The sequence below is a fragment of the Asterias rubens genome, chromosome 4, assembly GCF_902459465.1.
Source record: "Asterias rubens chromosome 4, eAstRub1.3, whole genome shotgun sequence".
Classification (NCBI taxonomy): Eukaryota; Metazoa; Echinodermata; class Asteroidea; order Forcipulatida; family Asteriidae; genus Asterias; species Asterias rubens.
The window spans coordinates 20,622,961-20,636,869 of record NC_047065.1 but is presented as its reverse complement, the minus strand read 5'-3'; the positions used below and the strand labels follow the sequence as shown (position 1 = coordinate 20,636,869).

At 40.8% G+C, this 13,909-nt stretch overlaps 1 protein-coding gene across 1 annotated transcript; it reads left to right on the top strand.

Annotated features, from left to right (window-relative positions):
- The first annotated feature begins 696 nt into the window (after positions 1-696).
- Positions 697-12,649, top strand: LOC117289193 (guanine nucleotide-binding protein G(s) subunit alpha-like). Its single transcript, XM_033770193.1, has 7 exons — positions 697-745; positions 1,583-1,656; positions 2,604-2,662; positions 3,360-3,480; positions 5,380-5,510; positions 8,526-8,593; positions 9,049-12,649. Exons 3-7 carry the CDS (start codon positions 2,605-2,607, stop codon positions 9,193-9,195), a joined length of 525 nt encoding a protein of 174 aa, XP_033626084.1. The 5' UTR covers positions 697-745; positions 1,583-1,656; position 2,604; the 3' UTR covers positions 9,196-12,649.
- Positions 12,650-13,909: the final 1,260 nt, after the last annotated feature.

Genomic DNA, 13,909 nt, shown 5'->3' with positions numbered 1-13,909 from the left:
TGGCATCTTTAACGTTCCAGCTCTTTACCATCTGAGCCATCTAGCCCTAATGTTGGCCATCTCCTTATTTTGTTACTACTTTTTTTCGGGTTGCCCATCAGAAGCGTGTTGTGATCGTTGAGCGGTCTGCGCACTGAGAAGTTTTGATGGTTGACTCATCACAATGTGGGTACTGATCTTGGTACAGGGGCTTGTGTCCTTGAGGAAGACACTATGGAGATGTAAATTGTAAATTTTCAAACGATAAATATGCATATTAATTTTGGTCTTTACCCAGTGTTAGCACTGTATACTCGGTACTTTCCTGAGTCCTGTGAAAAAAATATCGCAGGCATGTTACTCGGGTGGGATTCAAACCCAAGACCCTTGCAATTCTAGAGCAGTGAGGTTGCCCGGTAAATAAAGGCAGTTCGAATCCTATGTTTTGGCAGCAGGTACTGCAACGATATATGAGATGTTGACGAACTGCCTCTAGCTATTGGGCATGCGTTCGAATCCCACCCAGGTAATATGCCTGTGATATTTTTTCACAGGACTCGGGAAAGTACTGACTATACAGTGCTAACACACATCGATGTATGGGTAAAACCAAAATTAATATTCTTTATCCCCGATGCAAATTCAACATCTCTGATAAATATGCAGTTTTTCTTACAACCTGTGTCTTCTGTTCTTCTTTTCTCTTTGCAGTTTTTTAAATAGAGTTGATGATATTAGCCAGTCAGATTATAGTCCAAGTGAACAGGTAAGAAGAATCAGACTTTAAGGTCATGTCAGATATAGCGGCTTCGGCTACGGCTATGGCTAGATCTCAGCAAGATCATGCATTGAAGGATAGGACATCCTTAGCAACACCCTTAGCAACAGTTATAGCCATAGCTGCCAATTCTGATATGGTCTTGTTATACCATTCTTAGGCCGTGTCCGTATTGGCGACTTCGGCTACAGCTACGGCTAGATCAGCGTGTCTGTCAGTGTTGAAGAATGGCAGACGCGCTAGCCGTAGCTGTAGCCGAAGTCACCAATTCGGACAATAGGTTACTCTTGACCTTATTGACCTTTTACATTGTGCAGCCATCTTGCTTTTCATCTATTTGACCCGAGATTCCAGTGTGCCATGACCATTTAGCGGCCAGAGTTTTGCAATTCATGGTGAACACATCTCATGTTTTCTCGAAAGACAACAACAAATCTCAATGCATGCATAATGTAAACAAGTTTCTTAGTATCGCTTATGGTTGAAATCCCACCCAAGTAATTTGCCAGTGGGCTTGGGTTTTTTTTTTTTTTTTTTTTTTTAAGAGGACTCTGGAAAATTACACACGCAGGTTTGTTGGTAAAACCAAATAACATTTTGTTTCTCGATGCAAATTTGACTACTTTCAAATTACAAAAAAAGCCATAGAAAACTGAAAAACTCGTTATTTAAATATTTTGGCCCATTTCGTTGACCATGTCCACCATTTTCTGCATATTTACAAAGTTGCCTGTCAGTAGTTCTTTTCATTGGTTGACACTGGAGTCACTGAAACAATTATGGTTGTTTTAAAACCGTTTTTTATTTCTTCCTTTATTTTCATAGGACATCCTGCGGTGTCGTGTTTTAACATCGGGTATATTTGAAACAAGGTTTCAAGTCGACAAAGTAAACTTTCAGTAAGTTTCAGTTTGGTTCTCGTTATTATTCCTGTCATTATTGTGATATGTTTCTGGTAATGAAACTAAGGATGCCTTGTACATAAGCGAACTTAATCACAGTAGCTCGCAAGCTGTAAACAATGGTATACTTGCTATATGTGAACCTGAAACACCAGCCGTCGATTTCACAAAGAGTTAGGGCTTGTCTTATCTCGAGTTAGGATTAATCTTAAAGTCTGCATACTACAGTGCAGGGTTGGGACTCGTCCTAAGTCCTAAGATTAGTCTTAAGTTAGGAAGAGTTTTGTGAAATTGACGGCAGGGTTAACCCCTACTCTTTAACAATAAGTGTTCCGGGTTCTTTGGCATGAACAACCAATCCTTGGGACCTGCAGGCTTAATGTCCCTTCTGAAAGACAAAGTAACATGGTTTTCACCGCAGATTCAAAAGGACAAATTGTCATCTCTCTTAAAGGCAGTGGACACTATTGGTAATTACTCAAAATAATTAGCAGCATAAAACCTTACTTGGTGACGAGTCATGGGGAGAGGTTGATAGTATAAAACATTGTGAGAAACAGCTCCCTCTGAAGTGACGTAGTTTTCGAGAAAGAAGTAATTTTCCGCGAATTTGATTTCAAGACCTCAAGTTTAGAATTTGAGGTCTGGAAATCAAGCATCAAAAAGCACACAACTTTGTGTGACAAGGGTTTTTTTTTTTCCATTATTATCTCGCAAACTCGACGACCGATTGAGCTCAAATTTTCACAGGTTTTTTATTTTATGCATATATGTTGAGATACACCAAGTGAGAAGACTGGTCTTTGACAATTACCAATCTTTAGACACAGGTTTTAAGGGAGAGCAGGGGGATGTCTGACCAAGATCGAATGTTTAGATGAAAAGATGCACCGCAACATCTTTAATTTAATGTCTTTGTGTTTTTCTTCCCACTCTTTTTGCAGCATGTTTGATGTAGGAGGACAGAGGGACGAAAGAAGAAAGTGGATCCAGTGTTTCAATGGTAAGTTCAACGTCTAAGAGAGTTGTGGCATTGCATGCTGAGGTATCAATCTAGTTTTTATAATATAATAATAATAATGATAATAATAATAATAATAATGATAATAACAACAGGATTTATGAAGCGCCATTCCACCTAGATCATGGGGCTGTAGCAACGAAGAAGATAATTATATTTACAGAACAACTGGAAGCAAGTGAGTCTTAAGGCCCGGTCCCACTGCAGCAATAACGAGAACGATAACAATAACGACGCCAAGAGAACGCATTCTATTGGTTGAATGAGCGTGTGCGTATTCTGCGTGGAGCAATTCAACCAATCGAACTCGTTCTCTTTGCGTCGAGATCATTATCGTTCTCGTTATCGCTGCAGCTGGACCGGGCCTTTAGTAAGTTTTTTTAATGACGGAGCCGTGTCAAGTGATCTGAGCTGCAGATGAACCACTGGTTTAGGGTAACGCCCTGTTTGTATTCTACTTGCCTGGTAGATTTTGTTCTTTTGAGAACTGTCTTGCTTTATATTTAATCATCGTGGACTAGATTTTCAGAATTCTGGAGACTTCTCAGTTCTGAAAAGACTAGAAAACACACCGTTAATGAGAACAAGACAATTGGGAACTTACTATTTGCATGATTTGAAAACTACAAAATGACAAAAATAAACTCATTGACTCTCCTCTTCCCCTTCTCGTATACAGACGTGACAGCCATCATCTTTGTGGTCGCCTGCAGTAGTTACAACTTGGTACTGAGGGAAGACCCAAGTCAAAATCGACTCCGGGAGTCTCTAGAGCTCTTCAAAAGTATTTGGAACAACAGGTAGGTTACGGACTCGAATGGAGCGGGAGAGGGGAAGTATTGCTAGATAAATTTGTGGACACGCTAGATGTCGAAAGATTGACTGTTGCAGTCATTTGGAACGACTGTGGAGTGCGTTGGTGACAGATCGTTTCATGAGCCGAGCCAATGTTATTGTTATGTTAAGTTCGCACGAATCGGCTCCTTCTGAAGTCATGTAGTTTTTGAAGAAGAGGTAATTTCTCACTCAAATAATAAAAGACTTCAGGCCTAAAGCCTTTTATTATGCATCCGGACAATCTTGGTATTCTAGTTGGTAAGACACTGCTCTAGAATTGCACGGTCGTTGGAATCCCACCCGAATAATATGCCTGTGATATTTTTTCACAGGACGCGGTATGGGTAAAAAAACAAAAGTAACATCTGTAAGCTGTACAACAAGGGTGTTTTTTTCTTTCATTATTCTTTTGCATCTTCGATGACCAATTGAGTAAAGATTTTCACAGATTGCTTATTTTGTGGATATGTTGGGATACACCGAGTGAGAATACTGGTCTTTGACAATAAAGGTGTCCAGCATTCGATCTCACAAAACGTTAGGATTAATCCTATCTTGAGTTAGGACGAGTAACTTGCGGTTCAATGCATTCTTGGAACTTCACTCATTCTAAGTCCTAAGATTAATCCTAAGTTAGGAAGAGTTTGTTGAAATTAATAACAGCGATCGATTACATAAAGAGTTGAAACTAGTTCTAGGAGATTTTTAAAACTTAAGGCTGGTCCTAAGTTAGGACAAGTAACACGTCCTAACTCGAGATAAAATTAGTCTTGTGAAATCCATGCCAGTAACTTTAACTAAACGCTTTGTGTCAAGGGAAACCTTACTGAGAAAATGGATCAGTGACAGGTGATATGTACCCTGGACATTTTTCTTCAAATGCCATTATGTGCCACTGTATAATATAAAGGTTCTTCAAGCTGTGATGCTAATTCTGGGTAGGGAAGGGGGGCAGTTAAGGGGATAGGGGCGGACACGATTGATGTATGGTCCTGTTTGTTTTTAAATCAGCTGTTGGCGGATTGATCAAAACTGTCTGCAGGCCTTCGATTGAACTATAGTGCATCTTGATTTGAGGTTACACCAAGCCTGATACTTCACGGAGGCAGCTAAGGCCTCCGTGCCTCCTGGTCACTGCCTTGGTGCCCTTGCCCTTTCAAAAACATGCCTGTGAAACCTTATTCGATTCCAATCTCAGACCCAACTTCAAAGAGAGATATGCATAAAGCAGCGCTCCAAATGGTATCTGTTTAACAGACATTTGCAGAGAACCAGTCTCATACAATGTATGCTACAATGTATGGTATTTAGCCGGTAACCAGTTTCTGCTAAGCAATAATTTATCTGCTTAATAGCAATGTCAAAACGGCAACTTTCAAAGTGTCAAAGGCGCAACTACTTGAAGCGCGACCAGTCCAGTAATAAATTTCACTAGTTGCCCAGGTTTATCTTAATGTCGACTAATACCCGTTTCAGACAGTTGCGCCAGTGTCGCGACAGTTGCACCAGTGTCGCGTCGAACCAAATCAATAAGGAGCGCCTCTAGGAAGCTCTCGGCTCATGACAAGATCGACGTCTGAAACCAAGGCACTCCAGGGTTGTTCCAAACGACTGCGACAGTCGATCTTTTGACTTCTAGAGCATCCAGTCGCTCCTAACTGTTTCAGACGTCATACTTTTCATGTACTTGATTCAGAATTTGGTTCAGCGCATCTCTGGAGCGCCTGTCTGAAACAGGTGTAACAAGAAATACTTGTGTTCACGTTGTCTCTCTCTCTCTCTCTCTCTCTCTCTCTCTCTCTCTCTCTCTCTCTCTCTCTCTCTCTCTCTCTCTCTCTCTCTCTCTCTCTCTCTCTCTCCAGGTGGTTGCGGACAATCTCTGTCATCTTGTTCCTCAACAAGCAAGATCTACTCGCTGAGAAGGTCAAGGCAGGTCGTTCTAAGATCGAGGACTACTTCAGTGAATTTGAACATTACACTATTCCCCCAGATGGTAAGCCAGTCTGAAAAGTGATAAGATAGTTTTACCCTTCTTTCGCCCACTTTTATTACGCCGTATTTTTTACCGCGTGAGAGCGCTCTCAATAGTGTTTTTACAACCTCCAGGGGCGCCGTAGATTTAAGTTGCTTCAGAGGTGGGTTGCACCGACTCCTTTAAAGGTCTTTTATTCGGTGATGGATATGATTTCTGTGGTGGTAATGTGTTCCAGTCTTTAATAACTGTCTTGGGTATGAATGAATATACCCTGGAAGTGATACAAATATGTTTGAAAGTGCCCTCACGCGATCAAATATATTTTTTTCAATGGGACCTTGGTGAAATTCTTTTTGCGATTGGCAACCAGCAAGCTTTATGCTTTATAACACCTAGTTACATCCGTTAAGTGATAAACTTGCCCTTTGCACATTTAAAGATTGTGTCCCCATGTGCGGTAAGTTTTTTCTGTTGATTGGTGTCGAAACAAAACGCTGTGAAATTCTGACGAAACTGGTTTTGTTCTTTCCTCTTCCTTGTGGTTGCTCCGTTGTCTGGAACTAACAGTTAACCCTGGTAAATGAAAGATGATGTCATCTCTATAAAGCTTGCACGATTGATTTTTCGGTCAGCACTGCCTGTGGAGTTGTCACTGTACCGTTATAATCATTCCTGTACTTTCACTAAGTCTTTGCCAGTAAAACAAAGAACACTTTCTTATCGCAGTAGCGTCGATTCACGAACCTCCACTTTGATACATCAACGATTGCATGGAGTCTTCTTTGTTGACTGTCATTTTACATTTCACGCAAATTATTTGATCTTGCTGAACGCTTTAAACTCCAATTATTATTTTTTTATCTTCCTAACAAAGTCACAACATCTTCCAATAAAATGTTGGACTTCTCTTGAAAATTCCTCTACTCAAGATTTTTGTTGAATTTACGCACATTATTCCACTTTTCTTTTACATCTAAAGAGCGCCCTTATGAAGGGGGTTTATGGAGGTACTGACCTCTTGCCTAATGCTGAATGCACCTCCGCTAAATGCGCGTCTACCATTTCCCCCATCTTGGGAGTCAATTCCTTTCGTACATCTGGACTACCAAAATGGCGTACAGGAGAGGCGCGTGTCAAGTGCACTCTGAGTCACAGGCCTAGAATGTCGTCTTTGAGAGGGCGAGGCCTATGAACATTCTTAGTCTGTGGGAAAGTTTTGAAGGTGCACCGTGGCTATGACTCACAGATGCCATGTTGTGGGACAGGTATTTGAATGGTAAGGTCATTATTCGATACGGTCTATTGGTCCCTCACGGGTGTCACAAACGATCAATTGTGGCTGTAGGTGACATTTGTGGCGGACCCTGCTGAGCACAAGTAGGTCAGAGTTTAACAAAAATAAAAGGTCTGTGGAGCTGACACGGGGACGTTGGTGTCTTATAGGTGAGGAGGGGGTTAGAGAAGAAGGAGAAGTGCTGCACTCATGCGAGGAGGCAGTCTGGTCTACCCCGACACATTAATATCACTACAGTCAACTCAGACACTGTCCTACTAAACGCTGTTATAAATCTCTGCTCAGTCAATTGTGAATCTTTGTTGTTTTGTTTTTTCGTTTTTGTTTTTTCCTGCTCCATCTTCTTCCACTCCTACTCAACTTATCTCCACATCACAACGCAAGAATCAAACACAACCGCAACTCATCAGACAATTCATTTCACAAAATCTTCTATTTTGTTCTTGTCTACACTGAACACACACCGAACACCTTGATTTTGTTGCAACAAAAACTCAAAGTCCGTTCTCTTTTTTGTTTGTGAGAACGTTGTTGACTGTTCTGTATTGCACCTACTGTGTTTTACTGAGGTTTGTTTTATAAACGATTCAGCCTTAATATCCCAGTTCTACACTGATAAGTGGTTTACAGAGAAAATAACGCAGCCTTGCTACCATGGGCAGCGCATAGTGGGAACTAAAAGAACATTGCACTGGTGTACGATCGTACCACTGGTCGTAGACGGTGTACGATCTCGCCAACGAGCCTGGTTACAATGATAAGTTGGTTTTCTGGAGTCTTACTTTAGCCATTTGATTTGTATATAAAACACTTTTGATCTCTGGCTACGGTCCGCAGTCATATATGGGTCGATGCGACTGGTGCCCTTGCATGCCTACGCCTTGACCATGTTGTAGTCGCGGCCTTCGTGAGTCGCAGTTCAGCTTTTCACATGCAAGTTAGGATTATTAGCTTCCCGAACTATTATCAATGTAAAGACTCAGCTTATTTGTCAATTTTTTATTTTTACATACTATGTGACTGATATTTCTGATACTCCTTCTAGAAAAGGTTCTGAGTAATTATTTTTTATTTTCATAACGACTCGAACACCATGGTGGACTGTGCCAGGATTGGAAACTGCTGGGCTTGATCCGATTATCCAACTACCAGGGCACAATCTCCTTAAGCTGTTATGTATAAAATGGTGCTTAGTCAATTTTTCGTTTAAAGGCAGTGGACACTATTGGTAATTGTCAAAGACTAGCCTTCACAGTTGGTGTATCTCAACATATGCATAAAATAACTAACCTATAAACATTTGAACTCAATCGGTCATCGAAGTTGCGAGATAATAAAGAAAAAAAAAAACGCGCTTGTCACACGAAGTTGCGTGCGTTTAGATGGTTGATTTCGAAGACCTCAAGTTCTAAATCTGAGGTCTCGAAATCAAATTCGTGGAAAATTACTTCTCTCTCAAAAACTATGGCACTTCAGAAGGATCCGTTTCTCACAATGTTTTATACCATCAACCTCTCCCCATTACTCGTCACCAAGAAAGGTTTTATGCTAATAATTATTTTGAGTAATTACCAATAGTGTTCACTGCCTTTAAGGAAACCAGTCATTAACTGATTTGGTCAGTGTCCTGCTTCGGCTAAGCACGATATTATTTTCTGCTTAAGAGCTTTTATGCCCAGATCTAGTAATAATTCACTGACTACTGATTAACCATGAGTTATCTTTTGTTTTTCTCTTAGCACAAATTGAGCCAGGGGAGGACGATTGTGTAATAAAGGCCAAATTCTTCATTCGTGATGAATTCCTAGTAAGTAATCCCAGGATAAAAATGTTTGTAGAACTACAGCTCTCGTAGATCATGTCCAACAATGTCTTAGATTGCACATTGTGCTTTCAAATCTGCCATTTTGGTGATCACATCCACAACAGAAAAGTACAATAGGTTATTATTATTGTTATCTTTATCTCCTTAAGCAAGAATGCCTCATAAGTGAACTTAATCACTGTAGCTTGCAAGCCTGAGGAAACCTGTTATTGCTTGCTATGTAAACCAGTTACACAGTGGTTAACCCCTACTTTTCCATGATTTAGTTGTTAAATTTGGACAAAAATAGCACTTAAATGGTATCAAACACAGTTTTTCTCCATTTGGTAGACTTCTTTTACTCAATGCAATATCAAGCTTTATGAACACTCCTTCCCTTTTGATGAGTTTGGACCATGTAAGTAACTCTGTTTGATTATTGTCTGTTTTTCCTCCAGCGTATCAGCACGGCAAGTGGCGACGGGAGACACTATTGCTACCCCCACTTCACATGTGCAGTAGACACAGAAAACATCAGGCGGGTCTTCAACGATTGTCGGGATATAATCCAGCGGATGCACCTCAGACAGTACGAGCTGCTGTGACACCAGCCTCCTTGCGACAGCTCCCCCCTTTCACCCAGAATCCTTTGCTGCAACAGCGCCCTCTTGTCTTGTGGTGCGCCGTCACAGCCGGGAGATGGAAGAATAAGAAAGATTGGGTTTGTAGACTTTCATCTCTCGGGGTTCGGTGGTATCGGGAACGAAGACTCCGCGAGGGCGCGTTAAGCAAAACCGTGGTGAATGTAGTGTTTATGCGGTTGCTGTGGAAATGGCGCTGGGAAATGCCTCGTGGAGTTTGCTCTCTCTCTGGAATGACCACCCAACCCAGAGTGGTGTGGAAAACAAAAAAAATGAAAATTGTGAAAATTATGATATAAACATAAATAAAAAAATAAAAGAAATTGTTGCAATGTGATTTTACAGTTTAAAATGAATTTAAGAGATAGATGCATGTGGGGTCTGGTTTTTATCTAACCTATCGTTCAGATACCTCACTTGGCATTTATTTGTTGCATGCATGATTGTACATATCCTAAAGTCTTAAGATACTTCAAAACTGAAAACAAAACCCCCCAAAAAAGGTTAAACAAATACGTATGAACTGAAAACAAAAGTTGTGGAAGTGTATGATAAACGAATGAAAAGTTAAAGTTTGTGTAGTGTGGTTTTTGTTCACTCTGAAGGCTGTTTGGAGAAGAAGGTTGTTTCGCATCAGTTAAACACTGCACAGTCTACTTTTAAAATAACAATCACTAGGCTTTCAGCTGACGGGACAGTTTGACCTTAAGAAAAGTATTTCAAAACAAGGAAACATGGTAAGCCAAAGATATATTTAGAAACTGGTCAGAAGGAAAAACACCTTTACTGCGGACCCAAATAAAAACTACGTTAACTTTAACTGTTCATTCCTATGCCATCCACACAGCCACTTTTTTTTGATGAGTTTTTTTATTCTCAAATCTGCCGGTCCATAACGTTTTAAGGCAGTATTTTCGATTGATTTTTATCATCTAATGTATTTTAAAATTAGGTATGAAGAAGAAAAACAAATTTTTTTTACAGATTGGAGAGAGAAAAAAACCCACAATATTGCGAGTTAGTTTTTTCCCCGCTGACCGGTGTCCGGAACTATGCTAGAAAGGGTTTGTTATTTTAGCGAAGAGCCTTTTTGTATTTTTTTCAAAATGTTTTCCCACAGTTGGAAAGTAGTTTCTGCATCCCTCTCCCACTAATCCCCACCTAACAATGCCTTTTGTTATCACAATAACAACAACAACAACAAACAAACAAACAAACAACTACTATATTTTTTTTGTATGGGATGGAAATTTGGGGGACAATTGTAATTATGTGTGTTTTTTGTTTGAGAGAATTTAACTAGAATCATGATATTTTGCAATTTGAATTCAGTTGGTTTTTAGATAAGCAAAACATTTAACTATCACCAAAAAACAAAAACCAGATTCTGAGTAAAGTGATTTTTATTATTTATTTTTATTTAGGAAAAGTGTACATAATACATAGTCAAGCCATCATGCAAATTCATTGTGTTTATTTTGTGTGTGTATTTTTTTTTCTTTCTTTCTCCTTTTTTGAAATCTGTCTCCAGTTTTAAAAAGGAAAAAGAAAGAAAAAGAAGGGAAAAAAGGCGGCATTATTTGTAGGCGTCTTGTCCACTGACTAGTTGTGGTTTATATAGTGATTGTGTGAACTTGTTAAACGAAAAAAAATTGACAAAACCTGACATTATTGATAATCATAAAAACATTGTACAGTGCAAAATATTAGAAGGATGCCGTGGTACATCAGTTTTCATTCACACTCAATTTTTAGTATTACGACTTCTTGTTTTCCGTTCTTTTTTTAATATATGAAGATATTGTGCGAAGTATGTGATACTTGGTGTAAACTTACAGATGGTGGCCTTGGCCCAATTTTATAAAGCCTGTAAGCCCAAATATGCTTAGCACAAAAATGGTTGCTTAGCCAAATTAGGTTACCATCCAAATACCATTTAGATACCATTGCTGTGACTGGTACCCCGGCCATTTCTTACAGAATTTTCTGCTTGACAGCTTATGAAATTTGGCCCTAAAGAGTTTATGGTAACGATTCACACACAAAACTAAAGGTCAAATTTTATGTAGAACTTTTTGGATTGTAGAGGGCAGCAGACTTTAATGCTCATTTCACGATCTCTTAAGAACTGTTGGGCTGTGTGTTACAAGCTTGGTGTCATTCTCAGAGGAATGTTTTAACTTGAAGTTAACATAGACTGGAACCTTTTGATTATCAGTGCTATTATTGCCTGTTCATACAGGGAATCTTATGGTAAAATATAGGCAACGTTTGTTGTACATGAGCGCACAGAATGGGCCAATAAGCAACCTTTTGACCTCCAGTCGAGGGCGCCCTACTAAAAATGACATCATGTGCTCAAACTCTGTCACAATCTCTTTGTATGAACAGTGCATGTCAAGATTAATTGTAACACACACCAAAACATGTCCGCTGCCACCACCCTTGAGGGCCTTCTTTATTGACAGCTTTGAGGCGACACAAACTCCAAACATAACACCTCAGTATTAGGAAGAGGCATGTGTAACTTACTGTCACACTGAGAATGATGTGATCGCTGAGAGTGGAAGTTCTGGCTTTCTTGAGATTGCCTGTAAGATGCCTTGAGCGACACGACCCCTACAGATTTATCTTTCTGATTCATTCATTGATGAAAACTGATTTTGCTGTGTTCTATCATGCATCAGTGAGCCCTATTTCGTAGAGCTGCTTAAGCAGCAAATAATTGCTTAATCATTTTCTGCTTAGTAAAATACAAGCAGGATACCAGTCACTGGTAGTACATAATAGCATGATATTTTGGCTTGTAACCTTATTCTGGTAAGCATAATTTTGTTATGCTTAGCTGATTTTTTTTTTGAAGCAGCTCTATGAAAGTGGGGGCGGTAGTCATTTCTTAGATACCCCCCTCCCTATACACCACTGTCTGTTGTGATCATGCGTATTTATTGTAGAGAAAAACGGGAAAACAATTTTCTCCGCTTTTTTTAAGGGGAAGGTCAATGATGGACGTAAGGGAACCTACTATGTAAATACTAAAGAGTGTAAGGGCTAGCATTGGCCTCTTCTCCTAGCTGATCAGGACTTTTTATAAACTGTCATCGTTGTTTTTTGATTTTATGATGATGTAGGATTGACTAGCATCCCAAGAAAGTTGTTTTTTACAATCCCTCCCAAAACCAGTCTTAAAGATTGGTTCTGACTTGATTGTGAAAACAGCCGATTAATCACCTTCAAGAAGGTACCCAAATATGGTACCCAAATAATGCCAAAGGCCATCATTTACCTAAAAGGTCAATCGGTGTCATCCCCCTCCCCAAATCCCCGCCTGCCCGCCCAGCAATTTGGGCCCAATTTCATGGCTCTGCTTACCATAAGCACAGAATCGGCGCTTACGGAAGCAGGGAATTCTGTGCTTACGGCAAGCGTATTTCACGGGTTAGCGGCGAACTTCGGCTTCTGCGCGTGCGTACTTCACGTTACTAGGCATTCTGTGCTTACAATGCTAGCGCAGAAATTGGGTGCTTGCACGTAAGCGGGGAATCGCGATCGTAAGCGCAGAATTCGGCGGTAAGCAGAGCCATGAAATGGGCCCAGTTCTTTGGAAAAGGGAAAAAGCCTCATACTTTGTTAAATTTCAAGAACTGTTCCCCACCTTTGTTGTTCAGCCTTTATTTCACAACATAGATGATCTCCAACAACATCCAACACTTGATGTGGGAAGTTTTATTAGAGACGTAAAGGAAACGTAAAGGAAAGTTTAGGTTGCACTGTCCCCTTCTGGTGCAAGGAAGTTAAGTCCAGCTAAAGAACGACTGACAGGGTTGTGTCACCCAAACTATTCCAGTCGGGCCATAGGGTTGCACAGTTCTCCCTATCAGGGAGTCTTGGTTGGCCACAGTAGCAGCTGCTACAGAATGACTGACAGGGTTATGTCACCCCAACTATCCCAGTCAGGCTATAGGGGAGCCCGCGTGTCCCTGCCAGGGAGTCTTAGTTGGCCACAGAAGCAACTACTAAAGAATGACTGACAGGGTTATGTCACCTAAACTATCCCAGTCAGGCTATAAGGGAGCCCGCGTCGTCTCCCTATCAGGGAGTCGTAGTTGGCCACAGTGGCAGCTGCTACAGAATGACTGACAGGGTTATGTCACCCAAACTATCCCAGTCAGGCTATAGGGGTGCCCAGTTCTCCCTATAAGGGAGTCTTAGTTGGCCACAGAAGCAGCTGCTAAAGAATGACTGACAGGGTTATGTCACCCAAACTATCCCAGTCAGGCTATAGGGGTGCCCAGTTCTCCCTATCAGGGAGTCTTAGTTGGCCACAGAAGCAACTACTAAAGAATGACTGACAGGGTTATGTCACCTAAACTATCCCAGTCAGGCTATAGGGGTGCCCGCTTCTCCTTGTCAGGGAGTCTTAGTTGGCCACAATAGCAACTGCTACAGAATGACTGACAGGGTTATGTCACCCAAACTATCCCAGTCAGGCTATAGGGGTGCCCGCTTCTCCCTGTCAGGGAGTCTTAGTTGGCCACAATAGCAACTGCTACAGAATGACTGACAGGGTTATGTCACCCAAACTATCCCAGTTTTACTATAGGGATTTAACTATCACATGAGACCCAACTCCCCCCCCCCCCCCTTCCCAAATGGAACCCGTTTTATCCCAACTGGT